The 18,701-nt window shown below is 34.2% G+C and overlaps 1 protein-coding gene across 1 annotated transcript; it reads left to right on the top strand.

The window, feature by feature from the left end:
* The first annotated feature begins 9,500 nt into the window (after positions 1 to 9,500).
* Positions 9,501 to 12,111, top strand: LOC149829412 (putative indole-3-pyruvate monooxygenase YUCCA4). The gene is made up of 4 exons (XM_090016184.1): positions 9,501 to 10,151; positions 10,601 to 10,849; positions 11,039 to 11,161; positions 11,890 to 12,111. The coding sequence occupies exons 1-4, from the start codon at positions 9,501 to 9,503 to the stop codon at positions 12,109 to 12,111; spliced, it is 1,245 nt and encodes a 414-aa protein (XP_089872310.1).
* The last annotated feature ends 6,590 nt before the right edge of the window (positions 12,112 to 18,701 follow it).

Genomic DNA, 18,701 nt, shown 5'->3' with positions numbered 1-18,701 from the left:
AAGGTAAGTTGATATGTATGTAATGTAAATTCAATAAATTTGAATTTAGTTTCTTGAGTTGGAAGCTAATTTATAAAAAAATAAAATAAAATACTCAAAATGACAACGGGTCCTACCGACCCTAATGGAAATTGCTTTTGAGGTTCAATTATGATAAAATGACATTTTTAGAAAAGAAATTACGTAATCTAGATAAATTAAAAATGATAACTAGAACTAAGTGTTATGCTATAGACTATGTAGAACCTAGAGATTCTTTTTAAGTGTATGAAATACACTTACACGCCCAAGGGTCTCATCGACCTTAGTAAATTCCCTTTCTTCGAAAGTTATTTTTGAAGAATTTGAATTATCTTGAGCAAAGAAAATTATATATTAAATAATTAATATATATCTAAAATTTCAATAAGAGGACATGCCTTACATTTGAACATAATTTAAATTTCATTTAATATCATTTCACTTAATTTTACATTTTAGTTTTGAAAGAATTGAATTCCATATTTTAATTTAATTAATTAGGAATTTATTTAGTGGAATGGAACTTATAATTAAACTAAATTTTATAAAACTGTAGGAGTCCATAGGTGGGCCATCCCATCCTACGTGGCACTCCATTTTAAACTTTAAAAATGCTAAAATAAAACTCAAGCTTTAAAAACCAAGTTAAAATAAAAATTACCAAATTACAAGACAAGTTTTGAAAAGTCAAAACTTGCCTTTTTTGCAATTTGGAGTTTTCTTAGAGAGGGACATCCCCTCCTAGATGATTCTAGGAGGGGGATGGCTGGACCAAAAAAGAAGAAAATAGTAACTCAAAGAAAAAAAAAGAAATAAAGAATATATATATATATATATATATATATATATATATATATAAAGAAGAAAATAGTAACTCAAAGGAAAAAAAAGAAATAAAGAATATATATATATATATATATATATATATATATATATATATATATATATATATATATATATATATATATATATATATATATATAAGACTAGTCAAACTTGCTTGCCAAGCCCTCCACTCAAACCCTATATAAGCATGGGAGGGGCTCATGCCCCCCCCCGCCCCCTATTTGTTATTTTGAAGATTTTCCCCCTCTTTGCTTCCTTTTTCCCCCTTTGCTCCCATATTTCCCTTATTTTCCTCCTCTTCTTCCCTACGTATTCTTTGTAGCCCAACAAGGAGGACACCCATGTACATGTGAGGAGCGAAAGGATTTCATTGGTGTGGTCTGTCACACATGTTGGGCGGCCGGTTCGTGGTTAAACTTTGTTTTTGCAAGTATAGAAGCCAATTTTGCCAAAAAGGTAGGGGGTTCTATTCTCTACACGTAAATTAGAACTCGTAGGCACGAGTTCCTCTATTTTTTTTATAAGGATAGACCCTAAACCATGCCTCCCACAAGTGGGTTTGCCTTAGGGTTGTCGAAATACAAGATGGAAAGGGTTTTTGAAAGAAAACCCTCCCTAAAAATCGGTTTATCCAAAATCGGGTTTGAGGACCTGATTCAAACTTTTGGTAAAAATAATTAAAAAGAAAATTTGTGAAAGAATGAATATTGAACTCAATAGAAAGGGGTTAATTTTGATTTCCTTAGAAGAAATCGATTCACCCCCAAAAGTAACCAAATTATTGAATTAAAAATGAAAAAAAATCAAGTATGCTTGATATCGATTTTGTCAGAAATAAAATTTGTAATTTTTAGAAAATACGTATAATACCTAATTGGTTTCCTGCAAAATTTAGTTATAATTAGTAGATAGTGTCCATGTAAATGTACTATAATGACTAACATAATTTTTCTTATTTTTGTCATGGAAAAGTTCATGTTTTTACATGCTCTATTGCAAAATTTATCGAAACTATTTATTAGGAAATAGGCTTCCGAGAGACAGGTCTATTTTCCAGCCTAATAGCTGTGAAAATGAGATTTGTCCATAGTAGATTAGTTAAAAATAGTGTAGTTATGTTTTTATAATTTTTCTCAACCTGTTCATGTAAAAAAAATCGAAAAACATGAATTCGGGTGGCCTGTTTTGGCCCACTCGAATGCATATTTCCCGTTAACAAGTATTTTCGGCCTGACACCTTATCAGTAAATCGCTCGTATCTCCCTCATTCGGAGGAGTTTTTATGAGTGATTTATTGCATTGGAAATCTAACAAAATTTCATAGATTCTGTCAAATTTTAAGCTTTGTTCATGTACTGATCGTTATTTTATGATAGTCAGAACAAAAAAGTATAGGTCTGCACTAAATCATTCGTAACTTCTTTGTCTAGATGAACTTTTATGAATGGTTTATGGCATAAAAAAGTTGACAAAATTTTCTACAAACTGTAAAAATTTTAGCTTTGTCTGATGTCTATAGAATTTTATGTAACCTCTGTAACAGTCAAACAGAGTTGGGTTTTTGTAAGTTTAGAACCGACTTTCGAATGCTTGTGTATCTTATGTGTTTGTATGTGTGCCCTTGCGAATTTATATTATACTATTATAGACTATTACTAATGAGTTTGCTGCATGACTTGATTGATGTGCAAAGGTACAAGCGTGCTTTTGTGGCCTCTAACGAATAAGTGGACCAAAGTGTTTGTTTTGCGAATTGATGTGAATATTAAGTGATTATGCATGTTGTCTTTTCCTGATATAATACCGACATGTATTTGCTGATGAAGATTGGAATATTGTATGCATTTAGCTGCAAAAAGAAATTCATTGTTTCATTAATGCATATGGGCTTAAAATTTAGATAAACTAAACATGTGCGATATTACCGAGCCCAAAGCTAAATGCGAATTGTTAATGAACTATGCAAGCTGTAATTTATTTTCATATGACTACCATATACATGATGATGATGTGAATGATTGGATACATTTAGATATAAAGAAACTCAATATTTTATGTTGCACATGTGACTAAGTTTGAAATGAAAGAACATGTGCAATGATACTGAAAACGTATATTTCAAAATGTGCATCCATGAGCCCTGAAGAGGCCGAATCCCTTAAGTAGATTCCTATGTGAGTATTGCATGTAAAGTAATTAACTTGAAAGTTTGAACATGTGATATTAAAAGATCGATGCTTATTAAGAGAAGGTAAGTGGTACTAGTCTGACTTCATGGGTATCGAATTGAGCACGAAAGGTTGCTCCTCCCTAGCCACGAAGATAGGAGAACCCTATACATTAGACTACAGTGTAGAGGATACATAATCTTATGAGTAAAGTCCGATGCATCGGGATGATAGTGTGGAAACTTCTCTCGCTTTTGGCGTCCCTCACCCAACACTGATGAATGGTGCCCGGCTAGGCCAAAGTTACCCTTGTTTGAAAACACCATCTGTGTTGTGGTCCTGATCTAGGATTACTGCCTGTGTTTGTACCCACAAAGATAAGAATTGCAATATTAATTGATTGTACATTTAGATAGGCATAGCATACATCATTTAAAGATAAAACTTAATTAAAGATGTTAAAGTCACTCATGCATACAGTTTGAATTTCATAATGGTAAGTGCATGCATATTTATTTGTTCATGTTTAAATGAATGATTAATTGAAAGCAAGTTCGGGAATGAATGTTTAAATGATATATTAAGAATTCATGTTTGTATTTATGTTGTATTTTACCTTATTGAATGAATGAAAAATTGAAGTAATTCCTGTTTAATGATTTTAGTTTATGTGTTCTGAATAGCTCTACCCTACTAAGGCATTATTTGTCTGACTCTATTGATTTTAAATATTTTCAGGAAGCGAGTGAAATCACATGCGATGGCGGAAGGTTGTGACGGGGGCCAAGCCAAGTCTTTCCCATCCCTTCGAGTGTTTTCAATTGCGAACATTTATAATTGCACAAGATTCTGATTTAAATTTTGAAATGGTCTGTTATTATTAAATTTCAAATGTAATGGATATTTATTTGGTTTATAAATGTTTAATCTTCAAATTAAATGCATGTATGAAAATGAATGTGATCGAGAAGTAATGCACAAAGTTTTTGTTTCGTTTGAATTTTTTGCTACAGTATGTCTTTCAAAAAAAAAAAACTACACAATTTTTGGGATACAAAATTTTGGGTGTTTCAACCATAAGTATTAGCCATGGCTGATGAAGGATTTAAGTGGGGCTTAATATGCGAAAAATGGCTAGCGCATACGACTATGTTGGACGTATACCATTATGTGTGTTGATCCACCTTAAATGGCAAGATCGACCACATAATACTTGTGGCTAGTTCACACAAAGTATGTGGGTAATACTTGACGGATAAATGAAGAAAACGTATGCATATAGACATTAGGGTATCATACAACATTGATGTATACAATGATGTCCCTGCATGAATTGTGCATGTTTGTTTTAATAGAGTTGTGAAAACAATAGAATGTAAACTTTGTCATGAAAACCCATGTCATACGGTGGTGGGTTAGAAAAACACCAAATATTTAGTCATGCATTTGACAACTCATTACTTGTTTAAATTCTGGAAGAAAATATAACATGACGTTAGATGCCTTGTGTGATATGAATAAAAAAGAAAATCCTATTCAAAGATTACCAATTTCATTCATTAAATTTATATGTACAGTATGTTACATGAAGTGGTTTATTTGGTTGGCTGTTAGGAAAAAAAATTATTTATGAATATAACATGATGTTAGATACATTGTTTGTTGTGAATAAAAAAACCCTATTCAAAGATACCAAGTTCATTCATTAAATTCACACGCATTCAGTCGGTTACGTGAAGTGCAATTCTTTGGTTTACTGTTATGGAAAGAAGACAACCTTACCTTGCTAGTTAACTTGAAGGTACACAGAAAAAAATGGATATGATATTAGAGCTGCATACGTCTGATATTTGCTTTGGTACATGACCCATGCATGACTTGGTAATGTATCTATGTGGTAAAAGAATACAAAGGCTGTCAGGGGATTTTCTATTAAGTTTGCTTTTTGTTTATTTTGGTGGATGCCCTCAAAAGTATGATATTCTCACCCAGTAAAGCTATTTCCTGTTGTTTTAATTTTCTAGTCTTTGTTGAAAGTCCTCTTCATGTCTTTGCTTAGATTTCTTCTTATCGTGCAAGACTTTGGTTACAACTTTTTCTAGTCCTTGCGAATAAGTGTATATTTTTTTTTTGCCTCATCGAGCAAGCCATGCCAATCCGATTGGTCTGGCCCGGCTTGACCAGAGTCTGCTAACCCTGATACAGGTGCAGTTGACATGGCAGGGTGCGCCACAGCCTGCTGGCACTGCTGCAGCCTGCCGCACCAACAGGAGCTCCCCCTTTATGTGGCATGAGAAGTTTGTGCACGTCACTTTGTGTGAGATGTGGAATTTCAAAACCCAATGGTACTCTGGTAAGGGTCTGCCTAACCTTAGCTGAAATAAAATAAAATAAAATAAAATAATACATATATATAGCAGATCGTCTGGGCCTGTCAACACAGAGCCGGATGCCAATATCATCAAGCAGCTTGTTGTCGTGCCCCATTGATCACAGCAGATCTGGTCTACTGTGTTAAACAGAGGCAGCAACTCTGCACCCTACATGGGTGCAGTGGGCTGGGGTTAACCCGACTCCAGCTTCCCTTTGTCTTATACCCAAACAACCAGCCGAGTGCACCACCCTGCTGGTGCACCAATTTTGTGACTACAGCAGCTGCAAGTTTGCCATTGGCTGTTGTAGCTTAGTTTCAATATATATATATATATATATATATATATATATATATATATATATATATATATATATATATATATAATCCGAATGAATTCCTGATTCGCTTCTCAAATTATGAGTATGCACATGAAATAGGAACGCTCAGAATGTTTGTTTGTATGTCGAAGGTTTAAATTCACACCTTCCCATTGTACAATTAACCAAAATATTTTGTTCTATTTCATAAATCAGTGAAATGCAAGAATTGCATTATTTTGGCCATCATGTCATGGGAATATGTGTACATAGACATGTTTTCGCAAAGGCTGCATACTTTATTGTTTGTGCATGAAATGAATAAATTATCTTTACTGAACTTTGCAAAATACATGAAATGATAACTGCACTTGTTATTTTGCATGTAAATGAGGCATGTCTCGCACAAAAATGATATGACCATGTCTCATTCATGGACCACATTTTGCTAAATGCTTATTTTTAATAAATCGTAGTCTGATGAAAATTTCAAGGTCATGTTCATGCGAGAGCTAAAAAATGAACTTGTGGTTCTGCAGAACCTTTATGGTGCCATATGAGTACTTGTGAAATTTTTTATGACATGTCATGATTGTATTGCGATGTGTACACCTACACTTATAAAAATTAAATATTGAATGCATGGGTGCTCGGCTCGTATATCAGAATGTGATTTCGTAAAAAACTGTCATGGTTCCTTATGTGCACTAGGTTTGATGTGCATACACTTAGATCATCCAAGTACAAGTTTGGGGTTACGATAATCCCTTGAGGTGTCACACTAAGAAATAAACAAATTAATACATGCACACATAATGTAAGTTATGGAATTTTGGGATACATAAAAGATAATATATGTTACTAGTTTTCCCTGGGTTCTAGGTATACCTAAAAGACAGTGCATGTTACCGGACCCATGGTCTATCTTGAAGAGGGTAGATGGTACAAGCTCTATGGGATACTTTTTTTGTTCTTGTGAGATCTAGGTGTCTCACCTGGTCCCCAGTCCTCAGAGTTAGGGGCCAAGACTAACAATGTGTCATAGGTGGTAAATCCATGTCTTTTGTAGAAGTCTCGGGATGTATTATATTTTAGTTTTTGCTATTGGGGAGTACTCTCTCGGTTACAGACTGTCTCTTCTAGGTATCCGTATTGCTAGTCACTCGGGTTATTTAATAAAATCATAACAAAGCCTCGTGTGGTCTCGGTCAGCTACGATATCGAAGCCTATGCATACCCACAAAGCAAGTTAATAAGAGAAACTTAAATTTTTCCTTTTATGTTTTTAGAGATACATGTCTATTTTGATATTGCGACTGTGGTAATATGATTATGGTTCAATTATATGATTCATAGCTCTAATTGATGTTTTCATTTGCCAGACAATAATTTGTTTGTATTGGGTAAAGTTTATTTGACTTAAATGAGTTTTGTTATTTCGTACATCAATATTCAGATGTTTTGCACATATACTTGTACACATGACACTGTGCACACCCATATTAATATTATGTTTCTTACTCAGACAGGGTGTAGTTTAACCCTCTCCAAATTATTATTTTTCAAGTAGCGAATGAAAATCATGGACCAATTACAGGCATCGTTGTAGGTGGCGCCATGAAACCATATAATTCTAATGATGTCCTGTGAAACTCTGATATACCTTGTTATTTTTATTTATAATTTTACATGGTATGTAATAATTCAAGACATTGTTTTAGTTATTTTGCCTAATGGTATGGAAGATTCTATTATTGCCGGTAACTTGCTTATATATTTAAACTAATTTTTAGTAAGCAATTCTACTGTGATTTTAAGATTTTTTTTTTATAAATTTTTGAGTTAAATATTTTAGGGCATTACACATGCTAAGTTGTTTAGTCTCACTCAGTACAAACCGTAGGCTGACCTTCGCGAGTAAGCGCAAACTCTATTGTATCTTGAAAGTGATATTAGAAGAATACCCATTGTATCAAAGATATAATTTTCAGTATGCCTTCGAGCCTACCTTTGATCAAACTCAGTTGCCACACCTATTCAATTTTGCAACAAAAAATGCCTTTCCACAGCATTTTCTGAACGCTGCTAAAGGTTGTTTTTATTGGTCGTCAGAAATTGACCATCGCTGCTCGTCATTCTTTTTACAACCTGTTTGGCAACTTCTATTTTTTCTTAATATAGGTAGAAAAATATTAAGTAGAAATCACCCTTTTTTTTATTTTATTTTTTTTAAATGGCACCCAGATCGACATGGTTTCTTTAGTAGAAAATATGTTTTAGATTATGTGAACATAACATGTATGTTATTTAAGGACTTCAAAAATCAATATCTAACAATGTACAAAACTTCAGGACTCAGAAAATTATTCCTTTCGTGTCAAAACTCTGACACTGGCCCATTGGAAGCCTTTGAAAGTTCCTAATTTTTGGAGGGTAGGCCACCTGATTGATTTCCGCCTAGACTCCACCACCTGAACCCAAGTTTTCTCTCAATAAATATAAAAGAATATTCATATACACTATAATTTTTAACCAATGGTTTGAAAAGAGTTTTTTTTTTTTGGATTATCTTATTAAGAGGGGTATTTTAATAATTTTGAACATAACTCACAGTTAACTTGAGTTACTTCAGCTAAGGTCTTCATTCGGCTATCAGCAAAAAGTTAGATCCTGACATGTTTTTTAAAACACACAACCCTTTTCCGAATATCAGTAAAAAGTTTGGACTTTAAATGTAAATGTTCTTTTTATATATTATTAAATATTCATATTACACTTTTTTTAAGTTTTTTCCAAAAAAAAAAAAAAACTTTTTGGAGATTTATTATTGGATTTTCTTTCCAACAAGGACATCCGTGACATGGATCACATGACATGAAAAATGACTCAATTTTAAGATATGACTGTCTGCAAATCATGGTTCATAAAGTTTCTTAGGATTTTGCCCATTGGGCTTTCACCTTGGATTTGCACACGTCAGACCTAAGCACGTATATAGTAAAAGAATCCTCGTTTGGACCTTGTAAGATAAAGCAGATCAGCCTTGGACCCAGACCCAAGCCATAAAAAAGATTAAAAGATTTCAAGAATCAGCCCTTGACCCAAGTCTAAACTCTGACAAGCATTCCTAATCTAAAATGGGGGATCTCAGAAGGCGGATTACACTCTCCTATTCCATTGACAACTTACTTTCAGTTAGCCCTACGCCAGATCCGACCCTGAACAGCATGATCGAGATATTGATCAAACACGTTTTTAATCATCCACTAAGAAATCTACAACCTAATTTGGACTAACCCGATCCATAAAGCGATCCGGAGGTGGGCCCAACCCAATCAATGCACAAAAACTAAGAAGGTCGTTATCGTTGTTATGACAGAAACCCAAGGCTATTTTGGCCACTTTCCCACACACAAACCAGAATCCATCACTCCACTGCATTAGAGGATCAGGTGCAATGTGATTGCATACTTTTAGTGTGCTGCTGCAGCTGATCACCCTCCATTTTGAGATACAGTCCGTCAGCTTTGGGCCGCAAACAATGATGAAGGTGATCAGGTGCGGTAGCTCATTAAAAGTGTGCAATTACATTGCACCTGATCCTCTCTCACACGATCAATCAAAGCCTCGATTGGGAAAACCTATCATTTCCTTCGCTTTCAAGTCTTCTTCTCCACACTCCACTCCAATTCTATTTAAAACCACCCCATCCCCCTCTCTCTCTCTCTCTCATTTAGGGTTTAAAGAAAGGAAAGGGTTGTTTTTGTGGTAGGGATGGACTCATTGCCAGAGACCGAGCTGAGGTGCGTGTGGGTGAACGGACCCATCATAGTGGGGGCAGGCCCATCTGGGCTCGCCACGGCCGCTTGCCTGGGCCGGCTAGGCGTGCCCTGCGTGGTTCTGGACCGGTCGGACCGGATCGCCTCCCTGTGGCACTACCGAACCTACGACCGGCTCAAGCTGCACCTCCCCAAGCAGTTCTGCCACCTCCCCTTCCTCCCCTTCCCACCACACTTTCCTGACTACCCTTCCAAGCAGCAGTTCCTCTCCTACCTCCATTCCTATGCAGCCAAGTTCAACATCAGGCCTAGGTTCAACCAGTGGGTCCAGTCAACTCGGTTCGACCCCAACTGCTGCCTTTGGAGGGTCCGGTCCCTCGACCTCTCAAACGAGTCCAAGAGGTTCACGGACTACATCTCTCGCTGGGTCATCGTTGCTTCTGGTGAAAATGCTGTACCGGTACTTCCTGATATTCCGGGTCTGGATATGTTCAAGGGTCCGGTCCTTCACACTTGCGCTTACAAATCCGGCGAAGATTTTCGTGGGCAGAGGGTTCTGGTTGTGGGATGTGGCAATTCGGGCATGGAGGTCAGTTTGGACCTTGTCAACCAAGGTGCTCAGCCTTACATGGTGGTCAGGAACTCTGTAAGTCATATTCTTATTTTTTTCTTATTCTAATTATGTTAATTAATGTCTTGTTTTCGTGCCCATAAGGAGTACTATGCACACCTGACTAAGTGGGTCGACTTAAGTCGACTTAGGCCTTCAAGCTGGAGTGTGCATCCCTTGTCATAAGGCCAAAGCAATGGGTTTTTTTGTGGGCAAGGAGGGCGGCCTCGAGGTTTTACCCGGTTGAGAATGGCTACCATAGCTTGGTAGAACTTTTGGCAGCAGGTCTCCGGACTTTACATCCATTTTCCAAGGAAAAAAAAAGTTTTGTTGGTGCATAAATTTCGTGTGTATATATATATATATATGTATATATATATATATATATATATATATATATATATATATATATTTTGGGTGAACAATTTCATGTTTACTTAAGATTGTTGGCTAATATAATAGCCATGCTTTTTGGTGTGTTTTAGGTACATGTGCTACCAAGAGAGATACTAGGGTATTCAACATTTGGTGTAGCAATGGCGCTTCTCAAATGGTTCCCACTAAGGCTTGTTGATAGGTTCTTGTTGATAAGCGCGCTTGTTGCATTTGGGGATACCAAGAAGTATGGGATCCCTAGACCCAAAGTTGGCCCACTTGAGCTCAAGAATGTTGTTGGGAAAACCCCTGTATTGGATGTTGGTGCACTCTCTAAGATCGGAGAAGGAAAGATTAGAGTGAGTTGTTTTATGTTTCTCAAGTATTTTCATTTCTTTCCATGGTTGTGAGTTGCCTTTGTGAGGTTTAAAAGGCAGATGGGGAGGTGGGGAATGGGGGCTTTGTTTGAGTCTTGTTTGTAGCTTGGTGGGTGTCACGTGACACTACTGACGAAATGGGTGTCTGCTTGTTCATTCTGATGTTTACAGGTAATGAGAGGAGTGGAGGAGGTCACATGCTGTGGGGCTAAGTTCGTAGATGGGCGGGAGGTAGAGTTTGATGCAGTCATCTTGGCTACGGGGTACAAGAGTAATGTACCTTCCTGGCTTAAGGTAAGCTGCATGTGCCGAGGAAGATTTGTGCACTTCCTATTTGTCTTACAACAACCAACATGTTGTTTCCTTTTCTTCGTTTGATCCTTTGACTTGCGTTCTTTATGGAGTGATAATGATAAGCTTGGCACTCTCCAGTTTTATCCTGGTAAAACCCTAAATCAAATTTAGAAAGAGCGAGAGAGTTAGTGCCTATATTTTTGAGAGTTTTTTTTTTCTTATGGCCTATGTCACATGAATACGTTTGTGGACACGGGAATATTACTACCATTATCTTATCAAGTTTTTCATATGACTAGTATGTAAGGAGACACGACGATAGGGAGGCCAAAACGGGGCATCGTGACATAGCTTATATGAGCGAAAGATGGTACCAAGCAATAACCAAAAATGTATGTTTTGATGCATCATAGAAACAAAATGTGATGTAGTGGTGTCTTTTCTTACTGAAATTGATCATTAAAAGGTTGGCTTTTCAGTTTTCATTAATAATGCAAGAAGTGAGTCCTGTTTCTTAGCTTGGTTGCTTTCATTTTCTTACGTTCATGCAATAAATGTGTGAGTTCTGATGTTTGGTTCTTATGTTGCTTGATTTAATAACATAGTGATACCTTTAAAGTTTACCGGCAAAAAGTAACACATAAATTTCTTGTATAGTAATGGTACTACATCAACACTAAAAAACGTACCGGTGTACTATTTTTAATATCTTTTCCGCTACTTCGTAGGGTACAGATCATTTCTCAGAAGATGGGATGCCAAAATTGCCATTCCCCAATGGTTGGAAGGGAGAGCATGGCCTCTATACTGTGGGCTTCACACGCCGTGGGATCTTGGGGGCCTGCGTTGATGCGACAAAGATTGCCTATGACGTAGCTGAGCAGTTCCGGACCCCTGCTACTGAGAGCACTCGCTTCATTATCTCTAAGAGATTGCCAACTAGAAACTGACACTCCCTTCCCCCCTTATCTCTTACATCACAAAATGATACATGTCTAGTTAGGCTTTTATTTCCTAGATCTGCCTCGGATTTGCAAGCTACCAAGATGAAGTTCTTGTGCTCAATGTATACAAGTCAATTTTGCATGGGATCCTTCCTCTCTTGTTTCATTTACTTTTTTTTTTTGTTATATGTCCTTATAATATTTTTTGTAAAGGTCTTAGAATATAATATAATATGTTATATTAAACGCAATATGGGTTTGGTGGCAGAGTGAAATCTCATCTTGGATGCACGACCAGTACTTTTCTTTTGCACATCAAAAGATGCCAGGTGATCTCTTGGAAAAAGACAACATGCAAGGGAAATGCAAAAATAAGCATTCATTACTTATTAATTTGAGTATTCTGAAACACGTTTGGAATTGGAAAAAAATCTGAAAAGAAAATTTTGCTTATTAAATGTTTTTTTCATATGAGAACTTTCTTTTATCAAACTTTTTTTCTTGTTTTTATAGGAAATAAGTTAAGTGATGAGAAGCTTTTTCTGTCAAAATCAAGGCAAAATAGAATTTTTTTTCCTTTGACTTCTTATTTTTATAGGAAATTGTATCAGGTTGCTAAATGTTCTTGCCAACCAATACATCAACAGCAACAACAGCAGCAAAACCAAAAACCCAACCCTAAAACCAGGGGAAGAGCCAAGGATCTGAACTAGGGTGGGCATACCTTCTTACGTGTGATTAAAAACAAGAACTTTCTTGCCATCCTCGTCCATGATGTCATCCTACCCTAAGGCAAAAACCTAAAATATATTTTCCAAAAATAAATCCCTCAAACTTCCCAAAGAGAGATCGAGGGAGGCGGATTGGATGGTGAGGAAGATCGAGGGAGGAGGATTGGATGGCGGTCCGGCGGTCCGATGTTGGTCTGGCAAGATTGTAGAGAGAGAGAGAGGTAGAGATAAATCTCTCTGTGTAACACCCATAATTTTTTATGATTATTTAAATAAAATAAATATACTTTTTATGTCCCAATTAAGAGTTATTTTATTTAAATATAAAGTTCAAATTTGGGTTAACTATGTAGATTATTCGAAACTAAAATCCTAAATAAATTGAAATTATAAAATAGAGTCAGAAGCGAAGTTCAAATTTAACTCGGGGTTCAATTCAATTAAAAATGGAATTTTAACGAAATGTAGATGAATTTGACGTGGATTTGAATTCCAAAAAAATTTAAATATTACATTTGAGTTTGATTTTCATTTGAACTTAATTTAGAATTTTAAAACCCCATAGGAGAGATTTAGGGTATTTGAAAATTAATTAATAATTAATTAAATAATTAAATTATTTAATTGGTAAGTTGAGGCCACAAGGGGGGGACATCCCATGCATGTGGGCCCATCCCTCTTGGCTAAAAATATTGTTTCCTTAACTATGAAGTCATCTAGAATACTAAGTAGAAAGAAAGAAAAATAATAAAAAACATTCTAAGTGTAGTATATAGTATACATATATAATATATTGTATATTATATGCTATTCATAGGATGAGAATGGGTAAGGTAGGACTTGGTGCGACGTTCCACCATCCTCCTTCACCTTCATGGAAAAGGTAAGTAAGGTAATAACTAGAATTTATAAAGTTTAAGAAGTTTTCAAAAAAGTCAACAATGGGCTTAAGAGGTTTTAAGAAAAAAAAAACAAAGTAAAAAGGCAAGTACTACTTGCCTTGGGTTTTGGACAAAATTAGGAAAGAAGGGGGGCCACGACCCACCCTCCTTCCTCCTTACTTCTAGAGCTAAGCAAGGGTTTTAAAAACCCTTGCTCGTCCCATTATGAGAGAGAGAGAGAGATTAGGAGAAAGAGAGAGATTGTGAGAAAAAAAAAAGATGAGAGAGAGGGAGAGAGAACCGAGGAACCGGTCAACTCTCATCTCCATCTCCTCCTCCTCCTCCTCCTCCTCCTTCTTCTTCTTCTTCTTCTTCTTCTTCTTCTTCTTGGTGGAGGTTGGTTCAGCAACCATTGGAGTTGCAGCCAAGCTTGAAGACATTGTTTGGCGAATTCAAGATGAGAGGAGAAGGATTTCGTCGATTCGAAAACCAGAACGAGGTAGGTTCACCTATCTCATAGGCGTAAATTAATCCCAATGCATGGAATATGCGTAAGACCGGTTTTTAGATCTAATCCAAGGTGGATCGGACTGTAGAGTGATTGAAATTTTGGGTTTTCATAAGTTTTAGAAAACATTTCTAGAGAAAATACATCACCAAAGTATTTTTGTGCAAAACCAGTTTTTAGAAAAAGGGTTTTAATGCAATCAGTTTATGAAATTAGAAGTGTATTTTAATCCATGTAAAAAGAGCATATTTAGGTTGTTTAGATCTATAAATTCATGTTACAAATCATGTGATCATGTGAATGGTGCTTGTTTGATCGTATGATTTGTTTGATTAGGATTTTGTTAAGAGAGCATGCCTAAATTAAATCCTATGTACTATTTCTATGAATCATGTATGAGTAGTGCTCAAATTAATATAGTTTAGTATAGAAAATTCATGATTAATTGTTGTATTATACTGTGATCATATTAGTTTAATTAATAAGCATGTTTGATTAATTTTTGTGCCATGTTTAACATTGATTAATAAAAAAATTATGTATTTAAATCTCTGTTATGTTGTTCACATTTTTGGACGTGACATATTTTGGAAAAAAATTAATAACTTGGTGAATACGAGTCCAATAAATATAAATAAGGATATTATTGTATTTTACACATCTAGAACTTTATTTTAGAGCTCTTATTTATTTTATTTGAGTAAGATTTGAGGCCAAAACGACCTCTGCAATAGAGCATACATTTTTTGCCCTGACAACAGGACCGACTGTGATATTGTCCCATTTTTAACCTAACAAGTTTTAGAAAAAAATCTATATCTCCTAGAATACGAATCAAAAAAAGAAAATAAAAATAGTGGGATGTTCTACACATCAAGAGCTTGACTATTGCCTCTTAATTTGTCCTGATTGAGTCTCTACTGAGGGAGTTATGCCCTCTATAATAAAGCACTATTTTTTGGCTCTAGTTGTTCTGACCAATTATTTTGACAGTCAGGAAAACCAACCGAAAATGACTTATTTAACTTTGTAAAAAATCTGGGTGAGAGTCCACATACAGAGAAAAAATTGGTAAAACGGGTTTTGCAAAAAGAGTTAAAAGTAAGGATTGGTAAAAAGAGTTTTGAAAAAAGAGTTAACAGTAGGTCTCAGTAAATTCCCAAAGTTGGAGGATTTTTTGTTGAATACAGAAATGGGTTTATAAAAGTTCCTGAATAGGGTTCTGTCTCAGAATTTTACTTATTTTATTAGAATCAATTTTAATGTTCTATTTATTGGGTTGTGTCCTTGACATGTTGGAGCATCCCTGGTTAAATTTTAAGAGTTAAGTCAGATCCCTGTGAATCTTGGTGGATTTTCTAAAATCTGATTAACAGTGACCTGAATTACAGTTTGTCATGTATGGTTTGTTTAATTATTAATTACATGTTTTATTTGAGATAAATTGCAATAAGCATGCCAATGAGCTGATATTTGTGCTAATTAGTTGTTGTTCATGTTGTTTCATGTATGCTATGAATTTATATCCAATTGTGCAATTATATCATGAAACATGAGCAATGAAAAATCCATGAATGAATAAATGCATATGTCAAACCATAAATGAATGAAAATAATACAAATATAATTATAAGTGTGTATATGACATGGTGGATGTGAATGGGTGTAATGAGCATAGTCTTGGCTCATGTGGGAGCCGGGTCGAAAGGATCCAAGGGTGCTTGCAAAGCACTAAGCGAGAAACTAGATAAGACATGTTGATAATGCATGAAATGCATATCATATTATTATAAATTCATGCATTTATATGAACTTTTATAGTGTAAGTATCCGTGTTTATATTGTTTTAGGTACAAAGAAGCTTCGGTTCAAATTTTATCAGAATCTGAGTTAAAACTAGGAAATTGAGCCCTTTTTGGGAAATCAGATTCGTACCTACGAGTTGGATCCAAATTTGATCCAAAACCTTGCCAAATAGATTTTAGATCTGATCCATATTCCAATTAAACCCATCTCCAAAGATCCAAATTAGAAAACATCCAAAAAGTCCTCCTGAAAGTGCCACCTAGGGCGTTTTTAGCAAATTTAGAAAGTTTTACGTAGTTTTTAGAAATAGTTTTAAATAAGCCTTGTTTTGGAATTAGTAAAAATATTTTTTTCATAAATATTGGACGTCCATTATGTGTTAGACATCTTTGACTAGGGTTTCCCGCCACCCTCTCCAAACCCTTGCTTCCCCCTTCTTTCTATATTTCTTATTCTTCCCCCCTTTCTTCTTTCTCGCTCATGATTTCTAGATTTCTTCTTTTCCATCGTATTTTATGTTTTTTTGTTGTTGTTTGGATTCATTTTTGTTGCAGGTACCTATGGCTAGAGGCTTACAACTCAGATTTGGTGTGAACCACCATCAACTTTTATGATTGGTGGTCGAGAACTCTCTTTTTGCAACTGACCAATCTCTTTTCTTCCACCACCGATCCCCCACTTCGTTAACTCGGTTTTCAATCGTGCTGCAGTCAAGAATGGATTCCAGTAACAAAAAGACATTTGTGGCATGAGATCTGAGGTATAGGTCTGCTCTTTTCTTCCCCTAAACTCGTCGAGCAGCCCTTGAGGTGCACCTTCCTCCCCCTCTCTACTTTTTGGTTTTTAGTATAGTTTTTTAAGAAAAAGAAATAAAAAAATCAAGACTTGGCTGTTTTTCTTTTGAGTTTTGCTTTGGGTTTTTTATATGTTGTGTTATTTATCAATTAGAGTCAGTTTCTAAGGTTTGATCATTTTCTTGTCGGAGTTTTAGTTGAGTTTTGAGTCGTTCGGGTCAAAAAACTTAACCGAAAAGGCCCGTTGAGTAAGTTTAGATTTGCAAAACCTGTCTCTATTAGTTAGTTTAATAGTTTATTTTTATATTTGCATTAATTAGATTCATTTTAGGTTAGTTTTAGATTAGATTAAGTTCTTTTTATGTTTAGATTTATGTTTTTATAAAATAAAAATTAGGCATAAAAGGTCTTTTGTTGATTTTCTTGATTTTCCTTCATATTATTGTCTTTCTATTGAAATCGTTAGATATAGTTTAGTTTCTTTATTATTTACATGATTTTCAGTCTAGATTAGGTTAGATCTAGATTAGTTTAATTTAGATTAGGTTTTTATATTCGATATTTATTTAGATTTAATTAATTAGGAATTTTTAATACTAGCCAATTAGGGTTTCTTGCATTATTTTTAATTCTTTTCAATATTTCATTGTTAGATCTAGTTTTAAGTCGTTTATTTTTGTTCAGTAAGTAATTAGTTCTTGTTAGTTTCATGTTTCTTGTTATTTCTTAGCAGAATAATTAGTTTTGAATAATTTCAATTGTCGTTAATAATTAGTTTATTGATAAATAGAAAATTGATAGTTAAAATAGATTAAAATAATTAGCTTTTATGCTAGCCGATTAGAATAGGTTAATTTTCTATTTTTAATTATGAAAATCTCTATTATTTTAATTCCAAAATTTAGATAGAAAATAATTGATTTATTCTAGTTATTATCACATGTTGTTTAGTTTTTAATTTAGCCAAATTTTCTTCCTTGCTTAATTATCGGCTTTAGAATAGTTAATATTGATTTTCCTTTAGTCGTATTTACTATAGTATTTCCAGTTTAATTCATTAGTTAGTGTAGATTTAATTCATTCACATTAAATTAGTTTAGTTTTCAATTTTAATTTTGTAATTAAAATAGAATAGTTAGATATAACTGATTTCCTGTTTTAGTATTTTTTTATCGATAACTAGTTAGATTAATTATTTTAGAGTAGTTTCTTTAATGTTAGTTTAATTTATTAGTTAGATTAAATCTAGTTATTCTCATCACCTTAGTTAGTTTAGTTTAAATTCAATCTTGTATTTAGAATAGAATAATTTGTAATTAAATAGTTTTTAATTCTTGTTCTTCTATTAAATTCACCGAATTAGTTAATTAGATTAAATATTAGTAGTCGTATAGCTAGTTATTATATTATTTCCAGATTTTTTAGTTAGATCAGTTTTTGTTTTTAATTCTGTACAACATAGGTAGTTAGTGTTAGATTATTAGTTTAATCATATTAAATCTTTATTTTTTTTTAGTTAGTTGTTTCAAGTAGTTATTTAATTAGATTCCTTTCAATTTGAATTCTTGCATTTTCGGTTATTGTTTCTTGATCAGTTAGAGTAGCTAAGTTAGTTAGTTTCTTTTGACTTTTGTTAATTTTAGCATAGAATAGTTATTTTATGTTTTCATTATTTAATTACATTAGTTAATTTGTATTAGTTTAAATTATTCTTTATTAGCCGATAGATAGTGTAGATTTAGTTTTTTTTTTCAAAATAGTCGATAATTTTTATTTAGTTGATAATTATAGTTTAGTTCTTAGCCTAGATTAGTTAATTTCAATTAATTCTTGATTGTTCTTTTTACGCCAATATTTAATTTATTTAGTTGGATTA

The sequence above is a fragment of the Nuphar pumila genome, chromosome 8 (assembly GCF_984573655.1).
Source record: "Nuphar pumila chromosome 8, dmNupPumi1.hap1.1, whole genome shotgun sequence".
Classification (NCBI taxonomy): domain Eukaryota; kingdom Viridiplantae; phylum Streptophyta; class Magnoliopsida; order Nymphaeales; family Nymphaeaceae; genus Nuphar; species Nuphar pumila.
This window is presented reverse-complemented; position numbering and strand designations above follow the sequence as displayed.

What these genes read in the sequence shown, in the direction of transcription:
- LOC149829412 (XM_090016184.1), top strand. Translation starts at nt 9,501, where the DNA reads ATGGACTCATTGCCAGAGACCGAGCTGAGGTGCGTGTGGGTGAACGGA. An exon ending in TCGGAGAAGGAAAGATTAGA is followed by an intron (nt 10,850 to 11,038) that starts GTGAGTTGTTTT and finishes TGATGTTTACAG; the next exon opens with GTAATGAGAGGAGTGGAGGA. An exon ending in ATGTACCTTCCTGGCTTAAG is followed by an intron (nt 11,162 to 11,889) that starts GTAAGCTGCATG and finishes GCTACTTCGTAG; the next exon opens with GGTACAGATCATTTCTCAGA.